General features: G+C 35.3%; 1 protein-coding gene across 9 annotated transcripts in view; it reads left to right on the top strand.

Moving 5' to 3' along the window:
• NIPBL (NIPBL cohesin loading factor) overlaps window positions 1-20,750 on the top strand; it is a 155,012-nt gene that overhangs the window by 92,840 nt on the left and 41,422 nt on the right. For 5 of the 9 annotated variants that reach the window (XM_061469475.1, XM_061469472.1, XM_061469470.1 and 2 more), the window contains 2 exons: window positions 4,509-6,041; window positions 18,460-18,642. The exons of 1 other annotated variant lie outside the window; for it this stretch is intronic. In XM_061469475.1, the coding sequence (XP_061325459.1) occupies window positions 4,509-6,041; window positions 18,460-18,642 (1,716 nt within the window). Of the gene's footprint in view, window positions 1-1,274; window positions 1,996-4,508; window positions 6,042-18,459; window positions 18,643-20,750 lie in introns of those variants that run through there. 3 more of the 9 variants (XM_061469476.1, XM_061469477.1, XM_061469473.1) reach the window with 3 other exon arrangements.

The following is a 20,750-nucleotide window of genomic DNA, read 5'->3' as shown; positions in this document are numbered from 1 at the left end:
TTTAAGCTACCATCCTATTATACTCATTTGTCTGGGATTTAGGCAGTCAGGCTTTCAAGAAAGCAGTAACATCGAAGACTTTGGCACTAATGGTGTTCTGGCTGCTGCTCTGGAAAGATTTCAGATTAAATGGAAGAACAGAGATACTTTTTTAGTACAGCTCCCCTCATCCAGCTGCTAGCCCTGTAACACTTTGTCTGCTTCCAAGCATACCCATTTTCAGGATGAATATTCTTCAAACCATTATTGACTCGTGGCTTCAGCAGAAGTATATTTGAAAGTATTTGTGGTTATTCCAGTGCAGTGTTTTTTTTTTCACAAAAGTTCCACAGTAGTTGATTAATTTCTAAATATGAAAGTACTCATCATTTTGATACACAGATAATTCCAAAGATGAAGGCCATCCAGGTCTCCAGGAATACTGTTCAGAAGAGAACATGTGAGGGTAACTGCTTGGAAATCCAGCTAATCTTTTTTTTCCGTTTCAGACTTGTGGTTCCTGTAATGTATTTTTTCTTGCACCACAGTGACCCATTTAACTTACAGAACATCTCTACTATTTTTTAGAATAAGGTAGCTTCTGATCTTGCTTTGATTACCAAGCTATTGTCTCGTATTGAGCATGTTGCAATAGAAAGAGAACATCTGTGCAGCTTTGCCAAGCCAAAAGGATGTATATATACATAAAGAGAATAACTAGGGTCAGACTTGCTCTAAACCATCGTAATTTTTTTTTTTGAGAATTGAACAAAATGTGGATATATTTTGGATGTATCTACATTCTGTTGGAAGAGGGGGAGGAGTGGATAATATTACTAAGATAAAAGAAGCTGAAAACAGCAAACTTGGATACTTCATCTCTAACATAGAAAGTTTAAAACATATTCCTTTTATTATGAAGACTATTACAAAGAGTGAAGAAAAAAGATGCTGATCACATTTTATTAGTCTCAAGAGTTTGCAAGCCTGTGTGTCCAGAACTGTGGCAAGCTTTGAATCTACATCTTCAGGATTTGAAAGAAAAACGTTAGCCTGGTATTTTGGCAAAGTCCTAAATCCTGATAATAAAAAGAAATCCTACTGTATATGGAATGAAGTGGATGAAGCTTGGATACTGAGGGATACAGAGTATATTTGAATGGATATTGTTAGAGTTCCTATGTTCATATGTTCATCAAAAACCTAAACGGTCTTGGGACTAAAGACAACAAAGTAGATGCATGCAAACTTGCATATATATGACTGTAAAAGAAAAGATAAGAAGACCTCCGTTTTCTGATGGTAATTACTCTGTATACACCTCTGACTCTTTGATTATTCTCATATAGTTCAAAGTGGGTTCACGATTTCATAAAGCCCTTGAAATCCAATGGTGTATGTCAGCTTTCAGATTTCTGCAGCTACCATGGCAACTTAAAAGTTTTTTGTGGATTTTTTTTTTTATTATGCTCTGTGAAGATGGCTGTACTATGTACTTGTCATATCTTTTATGCCCCAGTTCAACCTGATATTTTCATATACTTGGGCCAGCTTTTTTGTCCTAGATCCTGAAATCTCATAGAAGCAAAACGCTAATGATGAAATCTAGTTCTGAGGATCGACGTGAAGATACACTGGAGATATGAAGAAATCTGGAGTAATCTGTAACTCTGTTTGCAATCATCTTGCCATTTAGGAAGAGAAAACTTTGAAGGTGTTCTTAGATAAGATGTTAACACATTGTTATCATAATATACTAAAACATCAGTATTCATTTGTCAAGAGAAATGAGGAAGGCGCATCAGAAGAGCTCTGTGTTTAGAGGGAATACTTTTGCCAAGTTCTGATTTGATCATCTACTTACATGTGTTCAACTAACAATTTAATGTTTTGGATGATGAAGAGCATCAGCATTTTGAGCCTGGTCAGTTACAGAAGTTCAAGCGAGAAAATTGATCCTACTTGAATTGTTTTGGTTGTTTAATCTTGGAGCCTTCAGCATGAGGGTTCTGAAAGGTGAGTTTTGCTTGATCCAGCTACAGTTGTTTAAGACATCACAGCTTCTGGCCATCTGCCTTGTTCCTGTAGTAGCGGTAGCAGAGGGAAAAATTCACTTGGCTCTTATTTGACTCGTTCAGCGTGGTATGTTTATGTAAACGATCTTCACTAATGCCTTAAGGTGATACATTGGACAATGACATACACTTGTGGAAATACGAATGTGTGTTCCCTTCTGCTACAGGTGATAACCTCATTTAAAGGAATGGGGCAGATAACTGATAACAGTAATGTCTTAAAGGCTACTGTTAGATCCATCATCAGAGCTTTACAGGACTTTTTAAGTGTGGCTGACATTTCTAGGTTAAAATGAAAAAGCTGAATGATTTTTGCTAAGAACACAACTTTCTCAATTTGTTTTTCAAAATTTAAAGAGTTGTAATTCAGAAATAAGGTAGTGATGTGTGTGGATGTGTGTCTATCAATGTATATGTTTTCTTTAACCGAAAAAAAAATCCAATTTGAAACCAATGAATCTGAAAACTTCCACTTCATTACCATTCCTAAGATTTGTCATGAAGCTCAATGAGGCCAAAGCCCTCTTCATCACAAGGAGAAAAAGGTTTTTCATCACTGCATGAAGGTTTAAAAAAAAAATATTCATTTTAATCAGTAGTGTAAGGAAATTAATCTGTGTAAGTTCTCATATCAATCCAATAGTTTTGTAGTATAGAAAAGGAAAAAATCTCCATGCTGTAAAGCTGCACCTTTGATTTGGCAAATTTATTTTGCTTCACATCTCTACCATAAAGTTGGCAGGTGTTCTTACAGGTTTTTGTTGAATTTTGCAAATTTCCTTATTTGCAGTTGACCTGTGTCGGCATGGAGTTCATTGTATCTGTCTTTACTGTCTTCCACCCTCAAACACTATATATAATTCTGGAGTTTTAGGAAATTAAAGATGTACAAATAGACTTGGGAATTAAAATGATGGGGGAAAAGGCATGTGCCTATCACTGGCATTGACCATATAAGTATTTGATATTGTTCTTTAATGTTAATATTGGAGATGATCTTTCAAAGTTTTGATTCTTCTAAATGAAAATCTTCCACAAATGTAGAATAAGTTGAAAAACATACTTTACAATTTTGGTTTAGAATTTGAGAGAGTGGTGTTTTTTCCCTTGGCGTTTATTTCCTATTCCTTGATTGCATCCTCCTTACCTCATTCTCCTTCTCCAAAATAAGAGCTGGCTCATTGCATCTGGTGATAAAGCACCACAAATCTAGGCGTGAAATAAGTTATTTTTTGTATATTTGTGGTCTAGGCATTTTGACGATACATCTGCACAACAGTATTTCCAACCCAAGTTTCATGATTTCTTAGACTTGAAGTCATATTCCCTGATTACAGAGAAAGTCATTGGGTTTTTTTTTGACAAGTTACACAATGATAGTTCAGAAATGAGAATGTAAGGCTTAGTGCAAGTAGAGCTTTTGGTTTTCATGGCAGAAATGAACTTTACTTTAGAGTACCATGTTGGTTATAGAAATAGGTTGTAGTTTAAATGAAAATAACATATCTTTTGGATACTTCCGTGTGCTGCTCATTTCTACGAATTCTGCCAAATTACAGGGCGTGTGATTGGCTCACTTTATTTTCTGTATTCTACTGTTAATGATTTTTTAGTACAAACTGAAAGGCTTATTGCAGAGTCAAGCCTAACTACGTAAAGTTGCCACTGAACTTTTTATTTCACCCATGAAAAGAATTATGGTTGCAAAGAGAAAATATTGAAGTTTTTAAGTGTGTAGTCACCCCCCAACAAGCACATATGTGTTATGGTATAAACTCCAGCTCTCGGTATACTGCTTTGGTTCAAAGACAAGCATGGAGTGTTGGAGTTAGTTTAATAATTTTTGTTCATTGTTCATGTGTTCCCTGGCTATAAAATATGTGTGAAGTCCAACTGATAAGCTGAACCATATAGGGAGGACCTCTGTCTTAATCACTGTAGATTTTTGCTTAGTTAATGTATAATGAAGCAGGCTGAATGTGTCAGAAGAGAATCTTTTATAGTAGTATTCCTCAGAAAGTAGTTGTGGAGGTGCATGTTAACTTTGTTGCTGCAGACTTCTGCTTCAAGCATAATTAGTTTGGGGTTTTCTAAAAGTTTTGGGTTTGATTGGGATGTTGTTTTTTTGTTGTTTGTTTTTTTTTTTTGTCTTTATGTGTTGCAGCTGTTTTATTAGGTGTCTCTAAGGAAATAATCACACAGGGACTTTGGTGTCATGTTTTAAGGGTGGGGTTTTTTGATGAGTAGTTGGCAGCTGTTGTAGACTTACAATGAATGGTAGTCTGAATACATTAAAAAGTATTAGCTAGAGAAATTTTATTATTCTTCTAAATTCAATTGATTTTGTTGTGTGTGCACATACTTTTTGAGGAGGATTAATTGGTGGGAGTGGAGGGAAATGGACCATTTACCAGTCTATATATGTAATTTGTGTTGTTTCTCTTTAACTTGCAGATAAGCCTTTGAAGAAGCGAAAACAAGAAAATAAACCACAGGAGGCTGGAGGTGCTACTGGAGGAAATAGAGCAGCTTCTCAGGAGACAGGTTCTGCAGGAAATGGGGCAAGGCCAGCGTTAATGGTTAGTATCGATCTGCAGCAAGCAGGAAGAGCGGACTCTCAGGCAACAGTAACTCAGGATTTGGACACCATCAAAAAACCTGAAGAAATTAAGCACTATAATGACGCATTTGTGTGTGTTCCCCAAGAAGACACTGCTGGAGTTCTTAAATTTAAACCTGAAAACCATCCAGAAATTTTTAGGAAAAAGACAGAGTTTGAAGGTCAAAAGACAGATATCCAGCAAAATGAAAACAGGCAAATGGAATTTCAGCAAAGTGAGAGCAGACGGTTGGAAAGTAAACACAATGAGAACAAACAGTTAGAAGCTAAACATGAAAGCAAGCATGAAAGCAGACAAATGGAAGTGAAACAAAATGAGAACAGACAGACAGAATCAAAACAAAATGAGAGCAGGCAAATGGAGATGAAACAGAATGAGGGAAAACAAAATAATGGCAAACAGGAAATAAGGCAGAGGCCTGAAACACCAAAACAGAAGAGTGAAGGCAGGCCTGAAACACCAAAACAGAAGACTGAAGGCAGGCCTGAAACACCAAAACATAGACATGATAATAGGAGAGACTCCAGTAAACCATTGTTAGATAAGAAAGTTGAAGTATCTAGACATAAACTAGATGTAAAATCTGACCTTTCAAGGGTAAAACCTGAAAGTAGATCTGATCCAACAAAACAAAGGCCTGATGGTCGTTCAGTTTCTGATGCACTGAGGCGTGATCATGATAGCCTTAAACAAAGATCTGAGGATAGGGGGGATTCAGAGAGATACAGAGGAGATCCATCCAAGATTAGAAGGCCTGAATATTTGAGATCCGCAAACAAAAATGAACATGATTCTAAGCATGGTATTAAATCTGATGGTTCAAAACCTGAGAAATTTGAAAGGAAACATAGGCATGAGTCTGGTGATTCGAGGGAAAGGTTTTCAGCTGGGGATCAGAAATCAAGACCTGACAGCCCTCGTATTAAACAGGAAGGTAGAGGAGATTCAAGTAAATCAAATAAACCTGGTTTTAAATCACCCAATAGCAAGGATGAACGAAGGACAGATGGTAATAAGAGTAAAGTAGATGCTAATAAAGCACATGCTGACAGTAAAGCAGAGTTTCCCAGTTACTTGTTGGGGGCAAGATCTGGTGCATTGAAACATTTTGTCATTCCAAAAATCAAGCGTGATAAAGATGGCAATGTTACTCAGGAGTCAAGGAAAACTGAATTTAGAGTTGAACAGAAAGACAAAGTAGAGAAGATTGGGCTAGTTGAAGATCTGAATAAAGGAGCTAAGCCTGTAGTTGTCCTTCAAAAGCTTTCTTTGGATGATGTGCAGAAATTTATTAAGGATAGAGAAGATAAATCGAGGGGCTCTTGTTTTAAAACCAACAAGAACAAGTCATCGAAATCTAATAAAGGTAAGACTTTTTTTTTCAATATTAATTGGATTATATCTTTTTTACACTCTTGTTCTTTTAAATTTGCTACTTTTGTAGTTAGAAATCAAACATGAACGTTCGATAGCTACTTTCAAACTTTTTTATATGGTGATTTTGGGGAACAAAGTGAAGCTCATCTGTGGGCCTGTCATTATTAGAAGCCTTACTACAATGAACCTGAAAGATTTATTTACTCCAGTGCAGGTACCTGATGTGGGAACACTTAAATGGTCTTAAGCTGTACTTGAGCTACATTAGTTTACCCTGGTAATTTATCCAGTGAACTGTAAATCCTATATGCATGATTTAAACTTCAGATTGAAGTGTGTTTTGTATAAGGGACTGCTACTATTGTAACTAAATCAGTGTAGCTGGAGCAGTGAGAAATACTATGTATACAAGCCCTAAGATTCTTCTATAAGCTTAACTGGAAATTAGTTATGCTTTTCCAGGGCATGTTTTAGCATGGTGCAGTAAGAACACAGTTACAAAGTCCCATTTGCCTCTTTTACGCTGTAAATACAACTCTGTTGGAGAGCCTCCACACTTGAGGCTGTGTGACAATAAGCTTACAAAAAAGTTCTGTCTTTAGGAGAGTTCAGACATTGTCTTTAGGGTTCACTGTGTGCAGAAAGAGGAAATGAACTGGTAAACAATTGGCTGGAATTTTCAAATTAGTAATATGAACAGGAAATAATTCAGTATAGTTTGTAGGTTTGATTTTTGGTTGATAGTCTCTTCTGCAGTTATAACACTTTATATATAGGATTGTTTTTCTTCCTGGTGCTCTGATTTTGACTAATTTGGTTTCATACTGAAGCAGATAAATTCACATTGTGAAATCAGTGATACTGACTGGTCAGGGTTCCTTTATTTTTCAATCTTCAACATTTAAAGCATTTAAATTTCCCACACAGTTATGCTTATATGTTGTCATGTCTCAAAATAGACAAATCAGGTAGCAGGGGAGAGGATTTCAGTGGAATGCAGTTCCAGGTAGATCATGAATTTGAGATTAAAATGTTTTCTTATGTAGTTGATCTGATAAGAAATAATGTAGAAATTATCTTGGGGAATGTATAACTGTGTTTATGTACATGTATACAACAGAGGTGATACCTGTATAATAAATTTATCATGCTACATCAATTATCTACTAACCTGTTTGTATTCACTCTTAAAAACTTAACAATTCAGGACATGTATTAGTTATTTATAAGACTTTAGCCTCCTTGTTAAATATTTGCTCTTTATCCTGGAAATATGAACATTTTCCGTGTCCCTTTTTGATGTTCAGAACAGACAAAATTTCCATTTCTAATAATAGGCATGTAGAGTTACTAATAAAATTATGACATCTTTGTTGTCAGTTTAGTCTAAAGATTTTGAATTAAACCTTTATGTTCTTGATAGGAAATGCTAAAAACTTTCTGATGGAGCTCAGCTCTAGTCTTAGAAGGATAGAGTTTGAATTCCACACAATTCTGTGTGTGGAAAATCACTAATTTTTAGAGCCCTCACAGCCATATGCAGCGTGTTTATGCCTTCTAAAATGTTTCTGAAGTACTTTTTTATAGTCTGTATTGTATGTGGTTATTCATATAGAACGTTTTAGTAACATGTAAAGGTTTTAATGACTCTTGTCTGATTAGCATGACTAGTAGATGTGCCATACATGAGCAACACATTGATTTTGAAGTCAGGTTTATAAATTTTTGCAGTGTTTTTATGTATTTTTTGTTTTATAAAGTCATGTATTTTTTATATACTCTAAATAACTTGGGACATATTTTCCAGGGGAAAAAAAAAAATGTTTGAGTCTAATATCAGTCTTTTTGCTATTATATTCAGAACAAGGTCCTTAAAATGATATTAGAAATAGGTTTTGTGAAAAGAAGAACATTGTAATTATGTTTCTCTCTTACAAATGGTTTTGACTGTTCAGCCAGGCAGATTTTGGAAAAAGTGTCTTTGAACTTCAAATTTTCATGTGTATTTTTAGTTTTATGTATATTTTCCCCCAACATCCTGGTAACTTACTTCGTAGGATATGTGGTACGCACTAAGTAGGTGAACTCCAGTGTTTGAAAAAGTTCATAATTTATGGAAGTATCTCTTTGTAAGTTAAAGTCTATTTGTCAACAACTGACTGATACAGAAAATATTCATGCCATAGCCACAACATCCTCACTCCAAAAGAGAGAAACACTGTTCTCTATCTTACTCTGTGCCATTTTTAGTTCTAAACATTTTAATACACTAGGAAAAGTAATTTTCATAAACATTCTTTATTTAGTTCATCCTATATTTCTTAATAGATTGTAGCAGATCTTTTCTAGTGTTACCTTGTAGCATCATTATTCTACTTCTCACATCCCTCTTATTCCATGTAGCTTAGTATATTTTACTTTATCTTTCCTTATTTTACTTGCTTGTATTTCTTATCCTTTGTTTTTGCCTTTTCATCCATCCCTCCCACAAGAAAATGTCTTCTCCCTGCTTCATCACATACATCGTTGCTGTGATTTATCTAAAATCCAGTCTGGAATATGATTAGTTCAGCTGCTTCAAAACACTGTTTCAATAGTCGTTCTGTCTTAAGGCACTAATACTAATTTTAAGCTAAAATGAATGCATTGCAAAGTGAAAGCCTGTACAACTTTTTACATTGCTTATATGAATTTTAAATCTGAAGCCCGTACTTTATCATGCATGTGGATAAGCCTTGCATTATACTGCAGAAAGGCAAAGTAAGATTTTAATCAAATTATAGACAGGTTTGAAATTTTGTGTTGTTATACAAATGGGAGGGATGGCCATCGTACACAACTGTTAATATTGAATCTTCCCAACAGTCCCTTCTGGTATTTATGATGACGAATCAACTTTTTTTTCTCTCTCTCCTGGTTTTAGAAAGATTCACTCTGGCTCCAAGAAAAGTTACGAAAGTTTTTTTTAGTAGTGTATTTGTTAAGGAGTCTTAGGGTGAAATTTTGTGGCCTGTTTTGTCTGGGTCAGAATGAATTGTAGCACATTTTTCTTCTGGTTTAACATCTGTGGATGCCTTTATCCTGGTTTTATTGGAAATGTATGTTGTTGGGGGATCCATGAAACTTTTCGAGTTCATGCCTGCAATGAGGAGGTCATGTTTGCTATCCTTTCTTTTCAGAGCTTCAGTGAATACCTTTTCTGCTGCTTCTTAGAGCTATACTAATCAGCTGTGTTGGGATGGGAGCTGTTAACAGTTTCACAGTTGCTGCATTCTGAATAAGAACATTTTACTTTGTTAAACGAATAATGAGAGAAACTGTAACTGTCTGTGTAAGGACATTTCTGAGTTGGTTTATAATATGTTTGAAGGATTGCCTTTCAAAATTAAGCACCATACATGTAATGTAAATTTTAGTTCTAGGACAGATGAGTGTGTTTATGCAGAAACACTGAGTTTTCTGGTATCACCTAAAAAGAGTTTGTTGTTAAAGAAAAGAAACAAGTCTGATCTGAATGCTACTCCTTAATTGTGTGAATTGTTGTATGGTTTTATTATTGGTACAACACATAACTCTATATATAAGTTTTTGTGGCTCCCTGCAAGTCTTCCTAAATATATTGCATTCTCTGATGATATGATCCGAAATGTGGGTGGAGATTTACCATTTTGTCAGAGGTGCTTTTCGTATTCATATATTCTTACAGAATCAGCTAAAAAATTTACTGCTTAATCATCTTCATGTCATAGAGGTATAACAATGTTTCTAGATTTTCCTGTGTCCTTTGCTTGTGTGTTTTTTGTTTGTTTTTTTGCGGGGGGTGGGAGGGAGAGGTGTTGTTGTCGGTGGTGTTTTTTTCTGGTTTTTGATTCCAGGTGACTTTTTCAGAGCCTATAGTAACGATAATTTGGCTTTTGTGTAACAGGACAGTCCATCTTTGAGATCTAGCGCTGCTGGAAATAGTCTCACTTGTGAAGCAGAGTAATCAATTAGGTGCTCGTCTTCTAGCTAGGAGTGACAAGAAAGGGAGTATTCCAGGATGAAAAGTTGCGTTGTCCCAGTGAGGTAACTTGTGATGTCTCTCAGAGACTTCTGGTTAGCACAGCAGAGCTACTCACAAATACTTTCTGGTAAGGCTGGAAATTGGACAGAAACGGAGTATCAGTTTTAAACATTTTTTTAAATCTTTAATGTATGGGGCTTCTGAAAGGACAAAATTGGCAAACCTTTAAAAAAATTGCTTATGGATGTTAACACATCAAGCAAATTTTAGAGTTCAAATTTGTTTCCAAACCCAATTCCAAAATAACAATCCCTTGACACTGAAGCAAACACTATTATACTCACAGAAATCATTGGGGCAAGCAGCTGTGCTGCAGGGAAATAACTAGAAAGGAAAAGGCTGCAAGTCAGCTTGCTTACAGCAGATGGTGATTTTGTAAAGATTACCATTGTGAAAGCCTATATTGAAATCTCTGTCATGGGGTGGGAAGACCAGACCCACTAAGCATCTCACATGTACATGCACCACCAGGTATCAAGCATGTCATTAATTTCTCTTAAGTTCTACAGAAAATTATGCCACATTTGAGAGAAAAAAGGATATATTTCATGCTTTACAGCAAGAAGTATATTATGATTTTCTCAGCTGAAGTGTTAGAAGCTTCTCTTAAGATCTAAGTTTGACTAGAATTTTGTTGTTTTTTTTTTTTTAAATCACTTTCATAAAAATTCTGCTGTCTTCCTGGTTTTCCCCCTTTCTGAGATATTAATGACTACTTCTTTTCAGCTGAACTGGCTGTCCTTTTTTGGCATTTAAAGATGTGTTGGGTTTGCAGAGGATCCATCTTAATATGTATACTTTGTCTATTTGACCCTGATTAATTTTGTTCTCCTTTCTTGATTGAACAGTTTGAAAAATGTTCCAGGCATTGTTTAGTCAAAAGCTAAAACCAGACTATATATAACCCATTAAAGTGTAGGAAGATCTCATTTCTCTAGCATGCTCTGCACTAGAAAGTATCACTCCTACTTGGCAGGGACTTTTAAGGTATAATGTGTCCATCCTATCCCAGAAAGCGTGCTGAGATTTTTATGGGCATTTTACATACTCTGTGGGACCTTTATATTTAGTACTTGTTGTGCAGAAGCAGATCTTGGATAAAACTGGTAGGCAGCAAGAATTCAGCCACTGCACACTGGAGTCCTTTCTTGTGTTCATCTGTTATCAGTACAGTATGAGACATTTTTAGCACAGTGCGGCTGCTTTAATTATTTCCTACTTCGGTCTTTGCCACTAAGGTAAACATTCTGATTCTTTCTCTTAAGTTTACTCTGGGTAGTTAACAGTGAACTTCAGATGTTGCACATCTAGTTCTTAGTCACAACAATAAACTTGCCCAAAACTACTGATTTCGTTGTGTTTTAGTTCATTTGAAGTATGGTGCTTTGTCTGTTTGCAGATTTAGGAGTTCGTTGTTTAACTAGTTCATTTTTGAAAAATTACTTTGTCCTGTGAAAGTGATAGAAATTTATTACCTAATTTGTCAGAGCAATTTGCTGAAAGTCTGAACCTGTCCTTGATTCATGGATGTGGGTGCTTGATCAGGATTCCTCTTACTTCTGGAAATAGCTACGGCTATTTTGCATAAGTAATTTTTGCAACAATATGTTGTAATATGTAAAAATGTGGGCCAGCAGTTTGTCTGATGTCAGTTATAATATGCGGTGTTGTCTAAGTATGTAAGTTATTCATGTGTCTAAGTATCTAAATATGGATGTTATTCTTAGCTTATGTGCAGGGATACATGTTCAAAATTTTTGGTCTGAATTTTCTTCTAAACAAAGGGTTAATTTGGCAAAATACAAATAGGGAAAAGCCTCACATTTGCATATGGTAAATTAACTTTTCTGTTGCTTGACCTTTTTGGCTGGTTATGTGTAAGAAAATTTAAACTGTTTGAAATTTGGAATTTAGTTTTGTCTCGTGGAAACATTATCAATAAAAAGAAAAGGATGAGAACTTTTTTGTTTTTCAGATTATTGTTGGTTTTATCAAGTAAATGTTTCTTAAACAGATGTACTATTTCATTATCTTCTGAGCAACTTTCCCATAGTATTTTATATTAAAAGCTGAGACATCAGCAATCTTTTGTTGTTGTTGTTGCTTATGTAATTATTTTGAAGAAGCAAACAAAGAGGAGCTTCATGTGTTATCCTCAGTGGTAAAGCCTGAGAATGTTTCCATGGTAGTGTGAGGACAAAGCAGATGTTCTTGACGTCCTATAGTCACAGATCAGATGTAAGACATGGTATTTGTTTTATTTGTTTTGTTTTCTTATTCTCTGCAAAGATCTTGGTTGTATTGTATTACTTGTGTGGGAGTTTATGGGAAGAAAAATTATGAGGTGTAATTTGAATTTATTTAAGATCTTTTTTCTTAGGTGAGACCCCAGTTAATCAGAATACATGGCTGGGAAAACATACCAATCATAAATTTCTGATTCGAACATTAATAGTAACAGAAAATTACATTCTGTGTTTTGTAACTGTATGAAACACCATAACTTTTTAATATAATAAATTGAGTTGGCTTAAATTTCAGTGCATATATTCAAAAGCAGTGACGGCAAAATCCAAAAATTATCCCTTGACACTGATTCATGAAAGTCAGGGGTTTTGTGCAGCACTGCATTTAATTGCCAGTCTTGCTCCATTTTGCTCTGATTACTGCTATATTTTTTTGTGAAGTGTCTTGCAAACCTAGACTGCTCTAGCCTCCTTTCATCAATTTTTATAAAGACAAAAAGCCAGTGAATAGCAATGAAGAATAAAACAACATGTGGTTGTAGTGCCACAGCAGTCAGATAGCTTGAGAAAATAATTGATGACAATGTAAATGTGAGTTCTCTTGGCATCTTTGGAGAGCACAATTTTATATATTCCCTGCTGTCTTCCTGGATCTTTCAGGATGCTCTTTGGAAATCTCTTCCCTCTGTCACAAAAATGTTTCTTACTTCTAAGAGTATTTTGTACTGTTGTAAAATTCTTTTTGAATCTGTGCTATTTAGCCTTGTGCAGTGATGACCTTTGTTGTATCATGGAATTACTCTGTTGCTGTGTCCAAACTTCTCTGACCTACCTACCTGGCTGGGTCCCATTTTTCAAGCCCAGAGCTACAGACACCAGAGTATAAGCAGAGACTCTGAACCTCTTCTTTTCTTTAGTCCAAGGCTGGGAGCTTTTCCTTTGTGCCAGTATTGGGGCAAATGAGGAGAAAATATTTTGAAATATGTGTTCAAGAAGACACTATGGAATGACACATTTCTTCCTGACAGTGTTTTTCTCCCTCTTGCCAAATTCATTGCAGCAGAGAATCATGTGGATGCAGTCCCTTGGATGGTAGTGAGAGCATGTCGAGTCTCCTCACCCTCTTAATGGTGTGTGCATGTGTGTGAGCTGAGCTTACCATTCATGGATGTAGTTGAAAATGAGGATAAGGGGCTCAGTAGAGAGTTATATCCTGTTTATAGGATGTAGCTGTATATCCTTCCATAAACTTCAATGCGGCAAGAAAGAGGAGGGCTGCTAGAGTAAATGTCACTACTTCTCAGATTATTTTCACCAGTATTCATTTGATGGTGTGTTTTTCAGCTGATAACAGAGGTAATTGAGGTAAAAGTGGAACTTCAGTCTTAATGAGCAGATATACAGTCCTCATGCCTTAAATTCCAATTTGAGAAAAGGATTGTGATTTTCCTTTTTCCCTTTCTGTTCTTGAAACTCCAGGGAACAGAATTATTTGGAGGAGTGTGCAGCTGGTGGGCAAGAGACTCTATCACCAATGCTGGAGCATTTTAAGGGAGATCCTGGTAGAAAGGATATAATACAATTTGCACCCTGAGGGATAACCAAACATTTTCAGTTTTAACCAGTAAACTGTTCATTTTCAGCAGATAGTCATAGAACTGCAGAACTGCACACAGTACTCCAAGTGAGTTCTCACAAGAGCAGAGGGGCAGGATCACCTCCTTCGAGCTAGTCATGCTCCTTTTGATGCAGACCAGAATGCAGTTGGCTTTCTGGGCTGCAAGCACACACTGCACGTGGCCCTTTGCATTGTGGTGCTTGAGTGCTAAAATGTAACAGTACCTGACTATTTTCCAAACATCTTTATGAAGTAGGGAAGTACTCTTTTACCCCCCCTTCTTTTTCTTTTAGTTCTTTATCTAAAATAGAACCTTATCTGTGTGAGTGCTGACCTAAGTATCACCAAGCATCATTCCCTTTTCCATAGGTGCTTGCTTGAAGTTAAGACATCAGGCCAGGTGAAACTAACATGAATACACTGATTGTTATGTAAAAAAAAAAAATAAAAGAATTGTGCTGTCCCTATTGAATGGATTCAGTAAAAGTTAATAATGATGTTACCTTTTTTTTTTTTTTTCTGATGTTTAACCTCTCTTGAAGGCATCCATGTGCCTGGATCAGGGATATCTGTTTGACTTGCAAATTAAAGGCAAAGTGATTTTGAATCCTTCTGAAGATTAGAGATGCTTAAATATTAGCTGGAGGCAGTTCTACAAGCTTGAAAGTACCCGTAAAGTTATGAACAAAAAGCAATGCTGAAGTTTGAATCCAATCTGTGCCTGCCTATTCTTTTTCTAAGCCATATGTGGCAAAGGAAAATACTACAGCCACTGCATGTTTCTAGAAATCTTTCTATGTACATGGCAAAACTCTTTGAAAAGCTTCCCACATTAAAACAGGATGTGGAAGGAAGCTTGCAGACTGATGCATTTTTAGCTAATTTTCCCTGGCTGATCTCTAACTGTATTAAATTTTTGTCAAGAATTGCTTAGTGAGGAAACAAGTATCTTGATGGTCAGTGGATATTCAAGTGGCAGCTCAAGGTTCTTTAATACCTTCTCTAAGAAACCTTTTGATAATAGCCATCAAACCCAAGAACTTGTTCTTCCTCCAGCAAGCAACTAGTATGTAACTCATTGACAGCATTGCCTGTGTGTTCAGAGAAGCACTAAAGAAGTGGCTGTTCATGGATGCAGTTCATTGAGATGAATTGTTCTACAGCTATTCTGACTTGCCCTTCAGTTTCATTAATGTGGAATTTGTTAGCATGCTGTTCTTTACAGTGAGACAAAGATTTTGTAATAATACTTCTGGTTTGTTTCTTTTAATTGTTGAAGCAGCTTTGAAAATATGTGTGATGTCTGCAGAACACTGTTGCCTACAGCCCGCTTCAGGCATATTGTGTACACTGATCACACACTGTAAAAAATTGGGTTATTCCATTGGTGAAGGCAGTTCTTCAGAAAGCTGCTATTTTGGGGCATTCTTACTAACTTGTGCAGTAACTTTTTAGTATTTAGCTATTTAAAAGCCACGCAAACTAGAGGCGAATGTAACTGTCTTAGCAAATTTAGCGAAGAAATTGAAAAACTGAAGGTGATTGTACATGTTTTTGTAGATACTTTCAAAGGGGTTTGTGCTATTATTTTAATTGTTTTTAAAAAGTATTCCATAAACTGAAAACACATTAGCATGGGTTTTATATCTAATGGTTGTTGACATGTGACTGGATTCTCTTAACTATTTCCTTACTACCCTGAGCAAATAAATGGTTCCTTTGTTACAAAATATAAGGTATAAAAGAAGGAATTTAGTAAGATGTTTCTAGTGAATATTGGGTGGCCCTGATGCCACATAAGTGATGGAGGAAAATGAACATTAACAAGCTCTTGATTAGAGTCCCATAGTACGTAATACTCCTGTATTTCTTCCGGAAGGATGGGGCATCCTTCTACATGCGCAGTCATGCCTAACTCCTTTGTATTGCATGAGTAAAACACATTTTAGAAGTTGTTATTTACAGTCTTCAGCAGCTGAGGAAACTGCTGGCCCTGCAGCATGCTTGCTTCAGGGAACATTGTGACAGAAACAAAAACTTTAAAGAATGGTTGTAGAGAACTTTACAGTAATTCCATTTGTTCTCTTTTCTGCTGTTCCAATTGAATAAACAAATATTTACATATTTCTTAATAAAAGAAAAAAGGGTAAGCTTATAATGTTATCTGGAATGTCTGAAACAGAAGAGCACAAAGCATTAGGTGAATTTAGCACTGGAAAGCATAACTTTTTCAGAAGGAAATGAAGTTATTTTTACAAATATTCAAATATTTGCTGTTTGTTTTTGTTGCTGTCTAATTAATATTATGGCAATTGATTTGTTTTTAAAGATTGATTAGTGTTCTACCCTGGGAACAAGATCAGTAAGGAAAGCAAGAATAGATACTCCTTGGAGGCAGGAGGGTGCCTGTGATTTTTGTTTGTTTTTTGGAGATTAATGCAACTTTTGTTCCTTTATGTACAACTGACTTTTGCAATGTCTTTGGCCAGATTTGCTGTAGGCTTTATGTTATTTGTGTAGTCCTGCTGATTTCAATGAAATTACAAGCAGTGCAAAAAATTGAGAATATGCATTAGAGAACCATGATAGGAGGCCATCTAGTGAATTCACCTGTGGAAATTGCCTTAACATATATGTATGTGAATTTTCCTGTAGTCTGGGCCTGAATGTAAGGGACCTCCTCAGGCACTGTACAGGTGTACAGAAAGAATTGGAGAATTATTATGGGAACACCACTGCTCAGGTGCACAGCTGTGTGGCATCCAGATTAGATCTGGCTGTCATCCAGTCAGCTGCTGGTACATACAGAGGAGTGATCTGTCCATGCTGACATACTTCTGCCTGTCTTCAATCAAGCGCCCAGGCAGCGAAGAATAACTGTGTAACAGCAGTGTGGTCACCCACATTATGAAATGTTTTCTAGCGTTTTCGAAAGCCATATTGAGAATATAGGTAACCTTGGCAAGTAGAGATTGTCTAGGGATGGCAACTTGACACAAATGTTAAAGAGTGACCACAGCATGAGGGAAGCAGGTACAACTTTTGCTGTTGGTTTCAACTTACAGGTGTTTCCCTGTCTCAGTTAGAAAAGCCCAATATTTTAAGTAAAATCTTCTTTTTAGATGCACTTAAATGAGATGACTTGCTGAACATAATAAGAATCGTAGAAAAATAATTCTTTGATCATCACTTGCATTGCTTGTAGGCATTTTTTATGAATGTAGACATATGTGAAACAAGTAATATATGAGACTTTAAAAAAATTTTGTTGCTGGAAATGATTTCTCATATTAAGGCTTTTCTAATTCCAGTTGAATATGTTTAAAGGGGAAAAGAAAGAAAAACATTAATCTTGGGTTGGAAGATAGGATATGAATGCAAATAAATTTTAGAAAGTTACGTTAGTGATAAAATGAATGCAATTAAAAAGTGAATTATCACCCAGAAGATGATTTTTGGAGGATTGTGTGTGTGTGTGTGTGTACAGCAATTTGCAGGTGATTTCCTCTCTAAATAACATAGTATGTCTTGGGAAGGAGAGAGGTGCTTATGGCAAAGATGTTGGTTCTGTTGTTGAAAAAGGTTAACAGTTTAGTCTGATAATCTTCAAATATGTGCAATAGGTTCTTTGATAGATAATGGTAAGATGTAGAATAAACAAAACCCCAAGAAATAATTTTGAATTAATTTGGTTTCCTTGTTCAGTTGTAAGAATTTTGACTGTAAATCTCCATTATGACTGTATATGGGTCTAATCGTAGTTCAAAATGAGATGAGAATGGTGTGGTATTGCCCACCTGTTTACCTCTGTGGAAAAGAAACATGATGTTGTCCAGCTAGCTGTTGGTCTATATTAAATAAAAATCTTTCAGCTTTGCTGTGTGACAAAATCAAGCACAAATCTGGTTCACATTATAAAACTGCAAGTAGGACTTCACAAGAAAACCTGAACCAGAGGTTGGGTTACCAGTGATTTCGCCTGTATTTAGGGATAAGACCTCAGAGGTTCTGCCACAGATTGTCCCTCCTTACTGGAAAAGGAAAAATAACTGTCTTGTGTACACTAAATAGTATGAATAAGAATAAGCACAACTATTAATGAGGCACAAAGAATCTTTTAATTTACCTACAGTGATAGAAAACCTGTTAAATTCAGAGGATGAGCTGAAATTGGGCTAAATTTTGCGTAAGTAGAGGAGGGGTATCTTTTTACAAAGTATTTTCACCATTTGAATTTGTTTATATGCCTGACAGAATAGTTTATGGAAGCAGATGTGTATGCAGTTTATTATGCTACTTTCTAATTATAGTTTGAACAATAAATACAACTTTAAAAAGAGCTGTCTAATACATCCAGGTATATCTAACTGTGATATTATTAGTGGATATACTTTAAGTGCTTCCTGAATAAGGACTGTAGTGTTAGGCCCTTATTTTTATCTTCAGGTTCACATTTGCTCTTCTTACTCTCCATTAATAGGTAGCATAGATCAGTCAGTGTTAAAGGAGTTGCCTCCTGAGCTCCTGGCAGAAATTGAATCCACCATGCCACTTTGTGAACGTGTGAAAATGAACAAGCGCAAACGTAGCACAGTTAATGAAAAACCAAAATATGCTGAAATCAGTTCTGATGAAGACAATGACAGTGAAGAAGCTTTTGAATGTAAGTAGTACATATTAATATTTAACCTTTCTAAAAAGATACTTCTTTTTTTAAGTTGGCTATTCCAAAAACTTATGAAAAACAAGTTTCCTGACAACTACTTAGACAAGAATCTTTTTTTTCTTTTAAAAGAAAAATTACTTGATTTCATTTTGTCACTCAACGTGAAAGCAGCTGTATCTTCAATTTCTTTTCCTGATTACCTTATAGGAAGTTGCTGCCTAGATTTTTGTTTTTTTTTCAGTTGTAGTATGAAACATTTTTAGCCAATCAGATTAAGGAAAATATCCTTTAAAACAGCACTCAAAACTAGTATACAAAGGTATGCAGAGAAAAATTCCAGTAAATAGATTTCAAATTATTCTTATTTTTATTAATTAGTGAAGGATTTTTGACATGATAAATTGAGAATTTTACTGCCTAGAAGAACTTTTTCTATTATTTCGCTGCCATAATGTTTGAAAAACTGGAGTTGTTTTTGATGGGTTTTCAAAATACCATTTACTGATGATACTCTTCTTGAATTAACTATTTTCAAAGGAAGAGAGGAAGATTGTAGTTGGAATTTTGCTGCACAATCAGATCACATTCCTAAGTGTCAAGAAATTATGTGCCTCTAGGTTAGAAATGGATTTCCTACTTGCTAATAATAGATCAGTAGTTTGTCTCTATGATTGTCCGGTTAGCCAACACTGAAAAGTAACTATTAAAACAGACAAATCAGTTCAGTCTGAGTTAACATCTTATATGTGTTACCCATGCAGGGCTGGAGGAGAAGTGCTTATTGCTATTGACCTGAGCAGGAATCTTGCTTATCATGCTTTTTTTCCACAGTTAAACTCTTTCCACCTTTGCTTATATAAACATTTCACTGAACATTTGTAAAACTTAATGTTTTGCTTTTTAGTCTTTCTTAATGTCTAAAAGAAAAATATTTGTTTATTCTGCTTTTTAATATGTTTCAAGTTCTTGTCCAACAGTTACGCAGTGCTTATGCATGCATACGCATAAAAATTGTAATAGTGATACCTCTGATCTTTATCAAAGAAGCAGGAAAGAATTACTTTGTTTGGTTTTTCATTTAATTATAACTGAATAACGCTGCTTTGAGTGTGAGTATGAGATCTTGAGGTAATTTGTAATCAGTCTTGATTATAGCAAAGGCTTAATGATATTTTGCTTATGTTTACCATATCACCTGTTTATGGCGCTAATAATCTGGAACAGTGAATTTAAAAATAATACAGAATTATTTAAGTTGGTTGGGAATGGAGAGAATTGTCAAGAATTTCATACACCTTAATGCATGAATTAGCCATAGTGGCTGTTGAAATTCTTAAATATGAATTAAAGCAAATTAAGGAAAACTTTCACATTAATTATATGCTTTGAGAGATTCTACGTTCATTATATCCACTCGAGATGGCTGTCATTCTGAACAACTGAGTAAGGACATATGGTTTGAAAATAAACTGCAATATTTCTCAAAGGATACTGAATAGAATTGAATTGAATTAAAATGAGACAAAATGATTAAGGGAATAAAATATTTGTGACAACCACACCAAATAGATTTATATTGTTACAAATGCATATTTCAAAATTCTTTTGGTTGTCTAAACTTGAGCTTAAAAAAAAGAAATAGTAATTTTATAGAAGACAATAAATACATTTCATTTCATGAAGAAAGGACATTCCATTAAATTAAATTATTAGAAATCAAAAATTGATAGAAACAGTCTCATACAATAAGTGCTGAATGTGTTACTGCATAAATGTTTGGCAGAATTCAGAAGGAAATTGGGTATTTATATTCTGAATACTTTTTATTTATGTATAAAATCAATAGGAACTCTTGCAATGTTACTAATACTTACATTTTTAGTGGATTTTGTATACCTCGGGATAAATTCTGTAGAGCACTGATTGTGAATAGGTGTTCCTATGTTTGTCTTACTTGCCTTGCAGAGCTAGCACAACTGTAGCAGAGCCTGTTTTGTCATACAACAGTAAAAAAATGGTCAATGTAAAATTCTGCTGGAAAGTAATACTGGAAATTATTTTCTCATGGAGGTGTAGCTGGAGTCAGAATTCATCCTGCAGAGCTT

This window comes from Pezoporus flaviventris, unplaced genomic scaffold (assembly GCF_033815535.1).
Source record: "Pezoporus flaviventris isolate CSIRO_AGI_PZ_B2104156 unplaced genomic scaffold, CSIRO_AGI_Pfla_v1 ptg000057l, whole genome shotgun sequence".
In the NCBI taxonomy this organism is placed as follows: Eukaryota; Metazoa; Chordata; class Aves; order Psittaciformes; family Psittacidae; genus Pezoporus; species Pezoporus flaviventris.
Note: the sequence above shows the minus strand (reverse complement) of the source record. Positions and strands in the feature narration are given on the sequence as shown.